Consider the following 15769-nt stretch of genomic DNA (forward strand, 5'->3'; position numbering starts at 1 on the left):
CTTCTTTTGCAGTTTCTTGATCATTACAGGCAATTCTAAAAACGGGGCGCTCAGTTAAAATAGTTTTGGGGAGAAAATTGTGTCTCTCTAGACCTTGTCCTTTTTGATTACACTCTCCTGCATTTTGCTTTTTCGCATAAACATGTTTGACTGTTACGCTCGCATGACACACCATTCTAAAAACATGGCACTCAATTTAAAACTAGACCTTGCATTTTCTTCTGTTGAAGTGCACTGTGTCTTGGGTTTTTAAACATGAGACCATTTTTAACTGTTTTGAAACTTTAAGGGGATGTTCACACAACGTTTTTTTTATATTCCACTGCGCGAGTTTTCCATTGTTTTACAAATGTGCTAGACGTACGTGTTTGAGCAATTATAACCATTACTCTTAGTATCAACTTGCATACAGTGTGTCATGGAGAGTTTTGCATCTCTAATACAGACTACCTTCAGCAGAGATCCTGCCAAAAGTACAGCAGTATTTTTTTATTATTTTTTTAAATTGCACGACACAAGACCTCTAAAGTGTCTTTGCAGATTTGTTCAGTCAAAACATGTTAAGAGCACAAACTAATCTGTGGGGACGTGCAAAATAACGGTCTGAAAAGGTGTTTACCGTTCCGAGGCGCTTTCGGAAATGCCTGCGTCAAACGCAGAGTCTAAGGTGTAATTGTGTGCTTCTCCTCTGACCTCATAATTGCGTTGTCACCAAAACCACAGTCAAAAATGAAGCAGTGCAGTATATAAGGATTAAGTTCCTTCGGGTCATGCAGGGTGGTAATCTGACAGGCGTGCATGTCAGAGCAGGTCAGTGTGCGTGCTGACATTGTGATGAGACGCTCTCTGACTCAGTATATGTGGCCTTCTGCCTGTCGCTTCTTCCTATTGCCGAGAAGGAAGCAATGACTTCCAGCCTCAGGGTGAAAACCCATCCTCAGTGAATTTGGCATATCCATCGTCCTACGTCTGCTGTCCGTGTGTCCAAAAGGTGTTATTGCGAGGACAACCACGTAGATGCACTTTGGTCTGTGAATAGAAATAGACTACAAAGGATAATGCCTGTGCCAGAGCACACTAATTGGTCTTTGTGTGTTTATTGCTTTTGTGTCACTGGAGATGAATCAATCCATTTTTCTTTTAATGCGAGCTAAATTACATGACTTAGCCGTAATTGACTTGTTGACGGTTGTATATCCCTGTGCCATGCGAAAAAAGGAGTCAGGCTGCTAATGTTCCTTCTTTTTATTTGGTAGTCATCCTTGTCATTAGTTGTTGATTGATTTCATTTAATCTCTTTTAGGCACATACATTAAAAGTATGGTTGAATAATATTAAATGAAGGATTGTAATGTTATATTTTGCCTTTTTGTTCTCTCAAATGATTATTATTTTACTGAATAGATCTTTGTCTGTCCATTTAGCATTTCTCCACCATCCTCTCTGACCTTTCGATGGCCTTTCATTGAGCATTAAAGTTAATGACTGTACCTCTGCTCAATTCTTGACATTTAGAATACCCCACACTGTTAATAAACGTATAAACTGTTTCCAAATGTTTACCAGTGCAGAATAGATACTATCCAACAGTGTTGTTCTTGTTAACTAAAACTAAAATCGTCAATTGAAATAAAGCTGAAATAAAATGAAATTTAGATAAATTAGATTAAAAAAACATAAACAGAAATCTTAAATGAAAATTAGAAATGTTGCCTTGGCAACTAACTGAAATAAAATAAGCTGAAGTTGAAGTACTAAAATTACTACAAGTGAAATAAAAATATATTACAGCGAAATTGAAATATATAAAAAATGACAAAAGCACATACAAAAGGCTAAAACTGAAACTAATACTGAAACTGAAAATATATATAAAAAATATACAGAACCTGTCAAAAGGTTCAAAATTATTATTATATTTAAATGTTTTTAATGTCTCTTATGCTCTTATTATTATCATCAATGTTGAAAACAATTTTTGTTTCTTAACATTTTTGTTGAAACAATGATACATTTCAAACATTTGTGGTAAGATTAAAAAAAGAGATAAATTAATACTTTTACTCATCAAGGATGCATTCAATTGATCATAAGTGACAGTGAAGATTACAAATTATTTATATTTAATAAATGCAAATAAATGCTGTTCTTTTGAACTTTCTATAAATCAAAGAATCCTAAAAAAAAGTATCACAGTTTCCACGAAAATATTAAGCAGCACAACTGTTTTCAACATTGATAATAAGAAATGTTAGAATGGTTTCTGAAGGATCATGTGACACTAAAGACTGGAATAATGATGCTGAAAATTCAGCTTTGCCATCACAGGGATACATTACATTTTAAAATAGGCCAATATATATATATATATATATATATATATATATATATATATATATATATATATATATATATATATATATATATATATATATATATATATATATATATACATATATATACATATATATACATATATATACATATACATATATATATATATATATATATATATACACACAGTTCTTTTAATGTGTAATAATATTTCGCAATATTACTGGTTTTACTTACTGTAAAAGCTAATTCAAAATATTAATAAATATTATAATAGTACAGAAATGATGCTTAAATAACACCGACCAAATCTTAAGGGTTGAATTATTCACACAAAAATATTGTCTTTTGTGAAGTGTTTGATGTTAGATCCAAATCTAAATGCTCTGTCTAACCTCTTCTTTGATCATTTTGTGTTGTCTTGTAGATCAGGAGTTCTGGGCACAGTGTAACCCCTCAGTCTGCTGTAGGGGAGCCAGGGGAGCATCTCTCTTTGGCCTCCCTTGAGTCTTTGGAGGCCATGTCAGAGGCAGAAGCCCCCTCCGCCTTCACCCGAGGCAGCCGCTCCCGAGCGAGCCTCCCCGTGGTCAAGTCAACTTACCAGACCAAGGACAGGTCATTAGGTACAGTACTGACTCAGTGTTTTCACTTGTGGGAGTGTCTTTGATTTATTTCTTCTTTCTTCGTTGTTGTGATTTTTGAAGTAATATTGATTAATTTACAAATCAAGTTTGTCAAGATTTAAGGTAGAGTTGATGTCAGTCAGATATTAGTAGATTAAGAGAATTGTTGAACCCATGTTGCACAATATAGTGGATGATCAATAAGTTTGAGTGGCTGTTGTTATTTTAACGCAATGTTTGAATATTGTGAATTAAGTCTTACTGAAACCATTTCAATAGCATCATTATTAAAGAAATAGTGTATAATATACATTCCAACACATTGTGACAAATTGCCTTTTAGGGTAGCCTTATTAGTCTATATTCTGTTCTATATGCATTTAGGGCAACTTTTAGTGTTATAGGGCCTACAGCTTTAAACATTCATAAGAGTACATATTATGCTGATTTCAATCTCTTATTTTGTTTATTCGTAGGTGTCCTCTACCTGCAGTATGGAGAAGAGACAAAACAGATCCGAATGCCCAACGAGGTGACCAGTGCAGACACCCTCAGGGCTCTGTTTGTCAGTTCCTTCCCCCAGCATCTCACCATGAAGACACTGGAGTCCCCCAGCGTGGCTATATACATGAAAGATGACATGAGGAATATGTACTATGAGTTGACTGATGTCAGGTGTGTGTCTTGCACCATATGAGGTGTATACCAGGGTGCTTTTTTTTTGTTGCATGAATTATACCATGAATCTCAAAAGTGTCACATGCAATACTCGCAAAACACGTTAGATTATGTTGAATACGATATTGCAAAAATTATCACAGACATTCCATTTTACAGTGTGGTTGGTTCTTAAGTGCAGAAAATTGCAGGCAGTTTTTGATTTTAAGTAAGTTCAAACTGTTGGGTGACTCCCTTTTCCACACCCTACTCTTCACTGGCCTGCGGCTTCCTAATAAGTTAGCAGGAATAGAAAGAGAATGTGATCTGTGTGTGTGTGTGTGTGTGTGTGTGTGTGTGTGTGTGTGTGTGTGTGTGTGTGTGTGTGTGTGTGTGTGTGTGTGTGTGTGTGTGTGTGTGTGTGTGTGTGTGTGTGTGTGTGTGTGTGTGTGTGTGTGTGTGTGTGTGTGTGTTAGTTATTTGGCGCAGGATGGGCTTGGTTTCTTAACAGGCTTTATAGTTATGAGGAGGGAGCTTGTGTTGACATGCTTCTTACCTTTCTGTAAAAGTGATAATGCTCTGTTATTTGCACCAAAACACTTTTGACTTTTTACCACCAGAGAAAAAATATATATACACCACTATTCAAATATTTGGGGTTGGTAAGATTTTTTTTGGAAGAAATTTTATTCATCAAGGATTCATTGAATTGGTCAAAAGTGACAATAAATACTTTTGCTTTGCTACAGAAAAATCTATTTCAAATAAATTATGTTCTATTGAACTTACTATTCATCAGAAAATCATAAAAAAGTATCATGCTTTCCAGACAAAATATTAAACAGCACAACTGTTTTTAAAACTGATAATAATAAGAAATGTTTCTTGTGCATTAAATCAACAAATAGTAATGATTTCTGAAGGATCATGTGACACTGAAGACTGAAATAATGTCTTCTGAAAATTCAGCTTTGCCATTACATTAATTAATGACTTTTTAAAATTTATTAAAATAGAAAACTAGTTCTTTTTAACTGTAAAAAAATAGTTATTTGAAATTAATAATATTTCACAATATTACCGGTTTTATTTTAGACCACATAAATGCAGCCTAAGAGATTTTTTTTACAATTTTACTGATCCCAACCTTTTGAACAGTTGTATATTAAATACAACTATAATAATATTCTAAAATATTTTTTCTTTACAGGAACATCACATCACAGTCTTGCCTGAAAGTGTATCATAAAGACCCAGCCCATGCCTTCAATCACAATGCAAGAGCCAATAATGGAGATATTAGGGTGAGTGACAGAGTGTGACCCCAGCCCCACAGAACTGTCCCATTATTATTACTCTTCATGTTCAGCTCAAAAAATCATCAACTCAAAAAGCTCTTTTCCTTTTCAACACCGTTTGCATCTGGTGTTGAGAGGTGGCAGGAGCGTGAAGGATAAGTTTCTGATCTGTTCTTTAGAGCTCAGAGTTTGAAGCAAATACTTGCCACACCCATTAATGTTGGCAGGGGGCCCACTGATTGGTCTCTCCACTGCTGCACAATTAAAATGGGCAGTTGCCTTTAGCAAAACAGGTCGACTCTGCTGAGATCTTTACTGTATGTCAAAGGCACAGTAGTGTTGCCACGCTGCGTTAAAGGGATTTGTCTGACATCAGGAATGTAGATAATGCAAAATTTTGCCAGAGACCAATGAAGCTAAACAGTGAACACATTTTAAAAAGCCAAACAATGTCTGTTCCTTATCTTATTATGCAACAAATGGAATTTGATTTGAGTAACGGATTTAATTGGAACCATGCTCTAAGCATCTTGCTCTCCAATCAAACCCATCTGCTTTCCATGAATCACTGTGTCAATTTATTATATTGACCTACACATGTACAGTAGGATGATTTTGTATCTTAATCATATTTAATATTGCTTTAGCTGCTAGATCTAGTTTTGGAATGCATAAAAATATGTTCAAAAGTGTAGTGTGATTATTTCAGGCCAGAACGTAGCTGGATTAATTAAACATTTTAAATGCTGTTGTGCTGTGGTGTCATTTGATTTATCTAATTATAAACACTTCTGGGAAAAGAGTGCAGTGTCTCCAGCTATCTCATCCATATCTTAAGTTCAGCAGGCCATGGAGGATTGGGAAGAGCATAATTCAAAGCCAAGGCTGAAATTCCTGGGCAGGGTGTAGGGATGAGCTGAGGTCAAGCTCTCAGGAGAGCACAGCCGCGGATGCGTCTGACCTAGCATTTCTCAGCTCTAATGAGAGTGCAGAAGGGACTAGCTCCTGTCTGCATCACCACACCACCCATAACGCAAGCAGCCTGCTGTTTACTGAGACTTATGCATCTTTTATAACCACGTCTAGTGTGAAGAACGGTGGCTAGATGATACACAGCAGTATCAATAGAACAGACCTGCTTCCAACCCAATGCAATTAACTGGATTTTGATCATTTCTTTGAGCATAGTTTGTTCAGAAGAATTGTTCTAGACTGCAAAAGTGCATATTTGCAAAATCAACTAGACAGCGGGTTGTCAGAACAACTAGTCCACTAGTAAGCCCTCTATAATTTGGCTGGCTTAGAGTTATGTCCACCTGACTCAAACGTGTCAAACGTGGTTCTTGAATAAGGTGACGGATACCATGTTGTTATTATTAACTAAACTATTAAAAATCATTTTTGTTAATAGAAATAAAGTTTAAATAAAATAATATATGTATTAGATGAAAAACTTACAACTAACTGAAATAAAGTAGAAGCTGAACTAAAATTACTAAAACTTTAATAAAAATAAATCGAAGCTAAATAGAATCATTTAGAAAATGAAAAATAACAAAAATGTAACAACCCGTAACAAAATGACTAAAACATAAATAAAAAGAAAATGAAAACTGATAAAGTAAAAATTAAAAAGTTATTCAGTAATAAATAACTTTTAATAAATACTATAAACAGTAACATAAATTCCATACATACAGGGTTACCAGTCATGGGAAACCTGAAATATCAGGGCGTTTTAAATATAATTTAAGGGATGGAATAATAGCTTAAATCTTTAAAATGTCATTGAAGTTTCTATAGCAAATATATATAATTTTTAGAGGAGTTTACTTTCTGTGAAATTATTTTGAAAATCCACTATTTGAGGGAAAAGTTATGGAAAGAATTGGTCCAAAAGAGTGGGAAGCCTGTGCATAATTACAGGAATTTTGCTCACAGCAGGCAATTTGAAAATCGATATAAATGCATTACATTTTATTGAATTTGTTGTTAGTAGTGATGCTTTGATGGCTGGAGCAGCAGTACTTTAATGGGGATGAATTTATAAACATAACATCTTTCAGAGGGTTTTAGCATTATGACAGTTTGCACACCAAAGCGAAATTTTGTTGTCTCTAAATTTAGTCCCTAATCAACGACTGGTTAGTTGACCAACTAGTCTTTCACAGAAGGATGTGCCTATGCATTAGTGTTAATGTTCCACATTTCCTGTCCTTCACAGCTGGAATGGCCAACCCAAATGGAATGGCTCTGCCCAAATGGTGTGGTATTGGGAAACCCTTTTCCCACCTAAACCAAATGTAAGATTAGTGGGATGATAGGAACTAGAAAAACAAATGGATGTGTAAAACAGGTCCTCTGAGAGTGTGAGAAAGCAAACATGCATGGACAGGTTTGTTGATGTGATGCACTTACTTTGAAGGATTGTAAAAATGGACCCATTTTCTGTAATGCTTGGGCTTGATGATATATTGGCCTTTCATTTTAGCTGTTTATCAACGCTCTAAATCTCTGAAAAGTTGAAGCTTGTCCTTCATATACATTATTTATAGACCCATGTACACTAGTGCTTTCTGAATTTGCTTTCCAAGGTGCTTTGCATCACTTCTGGCATGTGACGAACTAAAGGTCCCAAAGACCTTTATGTTTAGACGTGAATGTTTGTAGTGAATTTGGTTTCTGTTGTCACGTGAGAAATATTAAGCCAATTTTATGGAGGTCTTTATGTACTTATTGAAAGAAGACACCTATTTTGAGCTTAGATAATACAATAATGAAACGATGGCTGCACCTGTTTAAACATGCCTGACTCAGTTTGGTTGTCCTTCGTGAGAACTTAGTCTATTTCTAACAGAAAGCCTCTTTAAAGAAGTCTTTAAGAAGCAATGACAGACAGACTAAACTCTGAGGTATTTTATTTGAAGCAGCTTGTATTGTCTTGTCATTCATTTGATACAGTTTTCAGGACATAAGCATTCAGCCAAATCATCAACTAACTACATTAAGTGCAATTATATTTTCCTGGTTCCTATTATGAATGTGGTAGACCTAAAATTATAAGGACAGGTTTGGAGACTAGTGTTCATCTTTAGGCTATTGCAGAGAGTGTTGTTGCTCTGAATGGCGGATAATACACCTACACGCACACTCTTTATTACTGCACGCTTAAGCATGACCACTGTACAAAGACAGGTCTGGGCAGGGCTATTGTCTGTCCTTTTGCACTGGTTCAATCTTTTGTTCATATCTGTACACTTGTCTAAACATAAAGCATATCAACACAGTCACACAATACAGTTTTTTCTTTTTTAGTTTCCTGCTTTGAAAAATTCACTGTAAAGGTTAATCTTTTTTGTGTGACAAATATGTAATAAAAGTTCCTTTTCATTAAATTCAAAGATCCTTTTCATATCCATTGACTTTCTTTGTCATAGAGTTGTTTACTTGCAGTTTTTAACTAGTGGGATGGTGTTCTGAATCATAGTGTCATGGACAGCTGGAGAAAAAAAAAAGCAATCTAAAAAGCAAAATGCAACTAACCATATATTCATGCATAGTTAATGTAAAATAAATAGGCTTATCAACTTTTAAAATGGAGGGGAAAAAACAATTCCATACCTTTTTTTTTATTTTATTTTTTACTGACATCTAAGATTATACTTGTAGTCAAACGTACAGAATTTTGACACAAAAAATTATCTGTCACTTGGTAGAAACTATAGCCAAATTAGACCAATTCCAAAACCATGCTAAAAACTATGAACCGTAGCACCAATCTAAGAGAAAATAAACCAGAATACATTAAATGCATTACTACATTACTTGCAAACAAGGATAAACATGAAACATGAAAAAAAAAATTGGCCTGAAACCAATAATCCAATGACACTTTTTGACCGTATCAGAGTCTATTTTAGGCACGCTACGCTAGATAAGCTAAAACATGTCAGCAGTCACAGTGTGGAAGCATTTCACCGTAACCAAAAAGGATGCTAGAGTAGAAATATGTCATTTGTTTGGCTTAAATATCGAGAGGTGGCTTGTTGCTGAAGAACTTGACTATGACTGGTTTAATTTATCACCCGAGAACACAACACCCAGAACAGCATACCTAGTTTAATTACCCAATTAGCCAAATTGAATTGCCTAGGTCGTGAATCAGTATATCGTGTACATGAATTCAGGCACTGGTAAGGTGAGTAAGGACCCTGGGTAACTACACATTGGGACACTGATGGTGACATGACAAGCTCCTTGTTGTACTATCACTATTGGTATTTATGAACAACAGCAGAATTGATTTTTCTGACATTTATTTATTTGTTATTTAAAGTACATTATGGTAAAATAATTTGATTGCTACATATACCTGCAACATTTCAGCCGAGTAATTATAAATGTTAGCTGGATTATGTTCATGACCTGTCTAGCGATGTATGTTTATGCTGAAATATAATTAAATAACGGTTTGTTTTTTCAGCGCGTGTCATGATATGTATTGAGTTGGCTTGTGCAATTCATGTATTGCATAGAATTTCTGCTAAGGGTACATATTGAGGTGCATTGTGGGACTTTTTAGGGAGTGAACATTTCAGTGCCCTGGAAGGATTTTGCGATTGAGACGGCCCTTAAAATAGCTATTCAGTGTCCTAACTACTGAACTAGGGAGATGATTGAGATGCATCCCCAGTTTGCAGTTTATGCAGTTTATTTTCGGTTTTTGGCTAAATTAAAATTTAGATTTAGATTTTTGTGTTTTTGTAAAAAATGAATTATGGTGCATCACGATATGATGGTATAATAAACAGATTTGGTAATGTGTTGGGTTGCCACTTGATGTAGCATTACCAGCTGATGACCACCGTTTTACACCTGTTGTTTCTGACAACAAAGTGATACATACCCCCCGAAAACTTGCTTTGTGGGGCTTGTTACCCAAATTCCCTCTGATGTGCTTTTTTGGTCTATCTCTAGATCACAAGAGAGAGACTCTACAGCAGCAGACAGCAGCCGGGAGGCCAAAGCCCAGTGCACACTTTGCCTCACAGTCCCATTCATTCAGTCCAGGGCTCCATGTCTCCTCCTACACCTCGCTCCATGCCCTCCTCCCCTTCCAGGATGCCTTTAGTTCACACTGTTGCCATGTCCGGTGGCACCACCTTACCCAGGGACCGTTTATCCAGTGTGCCCTCCAGTCGCTCCATCACACCTTGTTCCAGTGCCATCCTGGAGCGACGGGACGTAAAACCAGATGAGGATTTGAGCAGCAAGAGCGTTCCTATGTATTCAGAAGCGTATGGTTCGCCTGAGGCCAGACACAGCGTCGCCTCATCACAAGGCAGCCATACCGGAGACATCCCAGATGGGGCAGCTTACATCCAACACCGCTCCTCCATCAAGTCTGTCGGCGCATACGCTGATGGCCAGGATCTGCAGCACTCCCTCTACAGACAGAAATCTCGCAAGTACAGCGAGAGTCAGCTCGCCTCGATGGGCTCCAAAACTCCACCTGCTTCCCCCCATAGGGTCAATGAGGTCAGAATGATTGACATGCTCCCAGGCCAGAACTCCCACATGCCCTCACAGGGTGTGGCAGCGGAAAGGGTGTCACCTGTTCGAAGATCTTTCCGCAAGGACAGTAATGGAGCCGTGGAAGTGGCGACTAGGGTGAGAGGCAACGTGGCCTCCCCTGTTTTCACCGACCTTCCGCCCGGTCATGGAGAGAGGACGTTTCAAGGTCATGTGGCAGCTGGAGATCCTCAGAGGTTAGAGTGAATTTGGCTTTTTAAACTTTCTGCAGCTCATTGTGCACATGCTCCAGAGACTTTGTGCTCATGTCAGGGATACAGGTTACAATATTTTTGCACAAAAATATTAAGCAGCACAAGTGTTTTCAACATTGATAGTAATAATAAATGTTTCTTGAGCACCAATATTAGAATGATATCTGAAGGATCATGTGACTGGAGAAAGGGCTACTGATAATTCAGTATTGCCATCACAGGAATACATTACATTTTAAAATATATTTAAATAGGAGAGAGTTGTTTTAAATTGTAATAATATTACTGTTTTGCTGTACTTTTTGATCAAATAAATAGCATAAGAGTTTTATTTCATGTAAAAACTCTTGCAACTTTTGAATGGTAGAGTATATACTATGCTTTTCTTTGATCTTAATAAAACAAGGAAACAATGATAATACTTCCCTTCCCTCTGATGTTGTTATTTGTTCAAATAGTGCTTGAGTAATCAAGGGCTGATGGGGGAAAATATAAGATTAGTCATGTTGTGGTGAAGTGAAATTGAGAAGAGGACAAAAGTTCCTCGGAGCAAAGCCCAACATTCATATATATATGCTGTTATTCATGCCTCCAAAATCAAAGTTTGGCAGAGTTTTGCCCTCAGAAACAGAGAAAGGCATTAAGTCAATATAATTCCCCTGTTGGTGCCCCTTTGAGCATTGTTTACCATTGTTAGCATTGTTTAATACTCCTTAGATCCACAGTTGAATGGCCTGCGATAAATTATGGAATTGTCTTTATTGACCGTTAGACTCATGTCTAACAAGTCTAACAAACACATGTGACCTGTGTTTTGCAGTGAAAGAATAAAGGCTATGGAGCAGCAGATAGCCAGTCTTACTGGTCTTGTTCAACATGCTCTAATGAAAGGGCCAAGTACAAATGCCAAAGAGACTTCCGGGTAAATGTTCACAGACACATTTAATCTGATTCATAAATGGCTTTAATTTAATTTGAATTGATATAATATGAAGATAAAAACAATATAATTAACTCATGCAAAATGATTCTAAAACTCACAGTTTTGTCTTTCTCTATAGTGACAAACCAGTAAAGGTGGGTTCTCTGGCACAGAATGAAGGTGAGTAAACATAATTGAGAATGATGCTTTCTTTATTATTCCTTTTTGTTCCTGTGAATCATGAATTTGAATTTAATCTTAATTTAACTCAGACAGAATATGCCTTATGTTACTAGAGCAATAACATCCGAAATGTGTGTTTTTCTCTAGGTGTCTATACTGTAACATCATATAAGGACCCATCTGTGCAGACAGACAGTCCTTCAGCACAGTTTCAGCCTTCTGTCAGAGACCCTGCTTTATGCTCAATCCTCTCCAACTTCAGGAGAAACGTCACTGACCTCAGACTGCAGCTCCACCAACTCAAACAGATGCAGGTACATGGGAAATTCAAATGGAGGGCATCTGCTCTTTCTACGGATGAGTTTCTGATTTATGATAAATGTTTGTCCTGTGCTTTCAGTCAAATAAAAAAAGTATTAGAATAGTTATGCAACAATTCAGTAGTTAAGCAACTATCTTCACATACAGTATTTCGCTTTTAAATATAACACAATATCATGCAAAAGTTTGGGGTCAGTAAGATTTTTAGCGCAATTTTCCACCGGACAAATTGCGATTGTTAACTCATGATTTCTGTTCTGTGCGTCTGTGCGCACCAATCTTGCACTTCTATCTACTCCTCAACCAGACCACCTAGAGACTTCGGGTTTTCGGCATTATGTTAAGGAAGGTCTAATCTCGGGAATGCACAAAAAAAATCCAGGAAAAGATTTACTATCTCTTAGTGTTGTGATCCCATGAGGTGAGAAAATTGCGCTAAAACACTCACTGAGTTTTTATTACTTGTTTTAAAGAAATTAGTACCTTTATTCAGCAAGGATGCATTGATCAAAAATGACAGTAAAGACACTTTTATAATGTTACAAAATGTATCTAATTCAGATAAATTCTGTGCTTTAGAACATTCTGTTCATCAAAGTATCCTGAAAAAAAAATTATCGCACCTTTCACAAAAATATTAATCATCATAACTGTTTTCAACATTGATAATAATGAGAAATGTTTCTTGAGCACCAAATCAGCATATTATAATGATATCTGAAGGATCATGTGACACTGAAGACTAAAGTAAAGATGCTGAAAATTCTGCTTTGCCATCATAGGAATAAATAACCTTTTTATTTTAAAACTGTAATAACATTTCACAATATTACTGTGTTACTAGATTTTTTATCAAATAAATGCAGCCTCTGAATCTTACAGACCCCAAACCTTTGAACAGTAGTGTGTATATATATATGCAAACATATGATTATAGTAATGTGATGTAGTATTATAATAAATACATGGGTTATAATAAACATTGGGTCAGAAAACAATTGTGTTGATAGAGCTTTGCTTTGCATATACAGCTGCAAAACCAGGATGACATGAGGCTGATGCTGCGACAGGCGGAGCAGGAGATCTCAGAGAAGGTTTCAGGCACTGTGCTGCACCTCGAGGACACTGTTCATAGACAAAGAGTCCAGGTGGAAGAAGAAAGACACAGATATCTGGGCATGGAGGAGAGGGTTCTCGTGCAGCTCGGGTAAGACAACAGTGACTGGTGTGCTAATACTGATCCTGTTAAGACCTTGACATTAATTACCCATGAAGAATTCATCATGAATTGGTCATCACAGAACAAATGCTGCGATCTAGAGGGGAAAATCAGAGCAAAGCTGCTGCAAATGAGTCAGATTTGATGATGATTAACTGCTCACTTCTATTCTCCTCACTAATTAATTATAATCCCATGTCCCCATTCAATGCTGAACGCATACTTTAATAAACAAAGATCAGTGTTGGTTTTTAATAGATGTGAGCAGAGGGGAAATTTTTTTTTTTTTACATCATTAGTGCTCTACTAAATTACACAATTTCAGTACTATTATTTTAAAACCCATTTGGTGTTGTAAACCTTGATAAAGTCAAATTAATCATGCCTTCCTTGGGTGGTGTTTGTGATTGCATGAAATGACGCATTGAGTAATCCACTGTCCCAACCTGTCTCTGAAGAATAAGGCTTGTGAAACTTTCTTCTTGTTTCCTATCACGATGAATGCCTGTTGTTCTCATGGGGAAATATAAGTAAGATGCTTCCGAGGGTGTTTAGCCACATGTGTTTTTTAACTAAAACTATTCAAAATTATTGATGTTAATTGAAATAAAGATGAAATAAAATATACATTTTGGATCAGAAACTTAAACTTAAAAGCTTAAATGAAAATTTGAAACTATGCCTTGGCAACTAACTCGAATAAAATAAGTATTAAAATTACTAAAAAAGGAAATAAATATAAAGTAAATTAAAGCTAGAAAGAAAAATGTAAGAGTATAAAAACTAACAATGACAGTAGCACATAACAAAATGACTAAAACTTAAATCAAAATTAAAACTGAAAATATATAAAAATAAAAGTGTGTGTAAAATATGAATAAATACTATACTAAATAACATGAAACAAACAAAAATGTATTATTATTTATTAAACAATTTATTCTAGTGACCAACATCTATTAGTTCATCATACGCATAATAATACTGGCTTATATTAGATTGTGTTATAGTGAGAAAGATAACCAAAAGCAGAACATTGTGCATGGGAAAACCCTTAAGGCACCCCTCAGGTAAATTACAGAAAACACAAACCATTTCCCACAGAGACGGTGCTAAACTATGATCTCAGAGCATTTGTACTGGCTTGCAGATTCCTGCATAGCTGGTCATGCTAAAGGCTTCTTAAATGCAGGTACAGCTCATGATATCCAACTTCAGAAATTCACACTTAACCATTTCAAGAGGGAAGAAGTCAGATAATCTGAGAAAGATGTAGGTTGTGATGATCCACTGAAGGTATTTGGCTGAGGGCAGACTTTTGTTGCCATTTTGTTGTTCTCTGTATGTGAACTGTCAGTCAACAAACAAGCCTAAATCACGTTAAACAGGTTTCAGGTTTCAGCCTTCAGCAGGACTCACAGTCAAGACTTGCTCATTACACAGTATTAAGTGTCGCTAAAAGTTGCAAATCCTGGATTAAATGCATTTGAAATAAATATAAACTGTGGTGTCCAAATGTCGGAGACTACATTGGAAATATGGGATCTTTGTTCACTTAAACCAGGAAATGAACAGAAACTTTTGAGCACAAGATGCTTTTATCAAATCATGCTGGATATCATGATCATTAGGTTTTACACAAACTTGTGCAGCTCAAGCAAAAAAGCAAAGACAGATACGTAAAGATTCTGAAATAAATGTAAATCATTCAGTTTAATTTTTACCCATTTTTTTTATACAGATAATATATTTGTAATAAAATGTTAATGATAAAAAAGAACAGAAGCATTTTCACTAGTGGTCTGAGACTTTTAGACCCCATTGTATATTCTGTAATTATGTTGTACTGTACCTCTGTATGATATTGTAAAGTAGTCACTGATTTCTCAACTTGCAATTTAAGACAGTTTGTGCTGAAAAATGACACATCCTCTGTTGTAACAATGTAACAGAGAGCTGGAGAACTACGTGGAGATGCTCAAGAAAGAATCCACGTCTGTCATGAACCATCGGCCAGTCACTCTGAAGGATGTGGAGGAAGGGGCAGTCAACTTACGGAAAGTAGGAGAAGCTTTGGCCACACTCAAAGGTGATTACATTTATATTTTTCCTGCCTGTGGACTTTCCTTTTCAAAAAGAAGGTGGTACACTACTGTTGGGGTCAGTAAGATTTATATATATTCATTATATTTTATAATCATTAGTCATTTATGTAGTTGTTATTCATTTATTCATAGTATTCTTATTATTTGATTTATATAATTTATAATTTAATTTTTTTATTATTATTATTATTAATTTATGTCATTTATATTATATATTACTTATTTATTTTCTATTGTTGTTAAATCTTATGATTGTGTGGTTTAAAGGGATATTTGCTTCACGAGTTGGAGATAAGAGAATGTTTCCATTTCAAGGTTTTT

The 15769-nt window shown here is 35.8% G+C and overlaps 1 protein-coding gene across 5 annotated transcripts in view; it reads left to right on the plus strand.

Moving 5' to 3' along the window:
• Positions 1 to 15769, plus strand: part of LOC307161450 (sickle tail protein homolog) — a 55426-nt gene that overhangs the window by 31320 nt on the left and 8337 nt on the right. For all 5 annotated transcript variants that reach the window (XM_079876159.1, XM_079876160.1, XM_079876163.1 and 2 more), the window contains 9 exons: positions 2762 to 2957; positions 3434 to 3632; positions 4825 to 4918; positions 9890 to 10680; positions 11519 to 11620; positions 11760 to 11800; positions 11951 to 12117; positions 13156 to 13331; positions 15296 to 15432. In XM_079876159.1, coding sequence (XP_079732285.1) covers positions 2762 to 2957; positions 3434 to 3632; positions 4825 to 4918; positions 9890 to 10680; positions 11519 to 11620; positions 11760 to 11800; positions 11951 to 12117; positions 13156 to 13331; positions 15296 to 15432 — 1903 coding nt within the window. The remainder of the gene's footprint in view (positions 1 to 2761; positions 2958 to 3433; positions 3633 to 4824; positions 4919 to 9889; positions 10681 to 11518; positions 11621 to 11759; positions 11801 to 11950; positions 12118 to 13155; positions 13332 to 15295; positions 15433 to 15769) is intronic.

The sequence above is a fragment of the Squalius cephalus genome (genome assembly GCF_949319135.1).
Source record: "Squalius cephalus genome assembly, chromosome: 7".
Taxonomy (NCBI): domain Eukaryota; kingdom Metazoa; phylum Chordata; class Actinopteri; order Cypriniformes; family Leuciscidae; genus Squalius; species Squalius cephalus.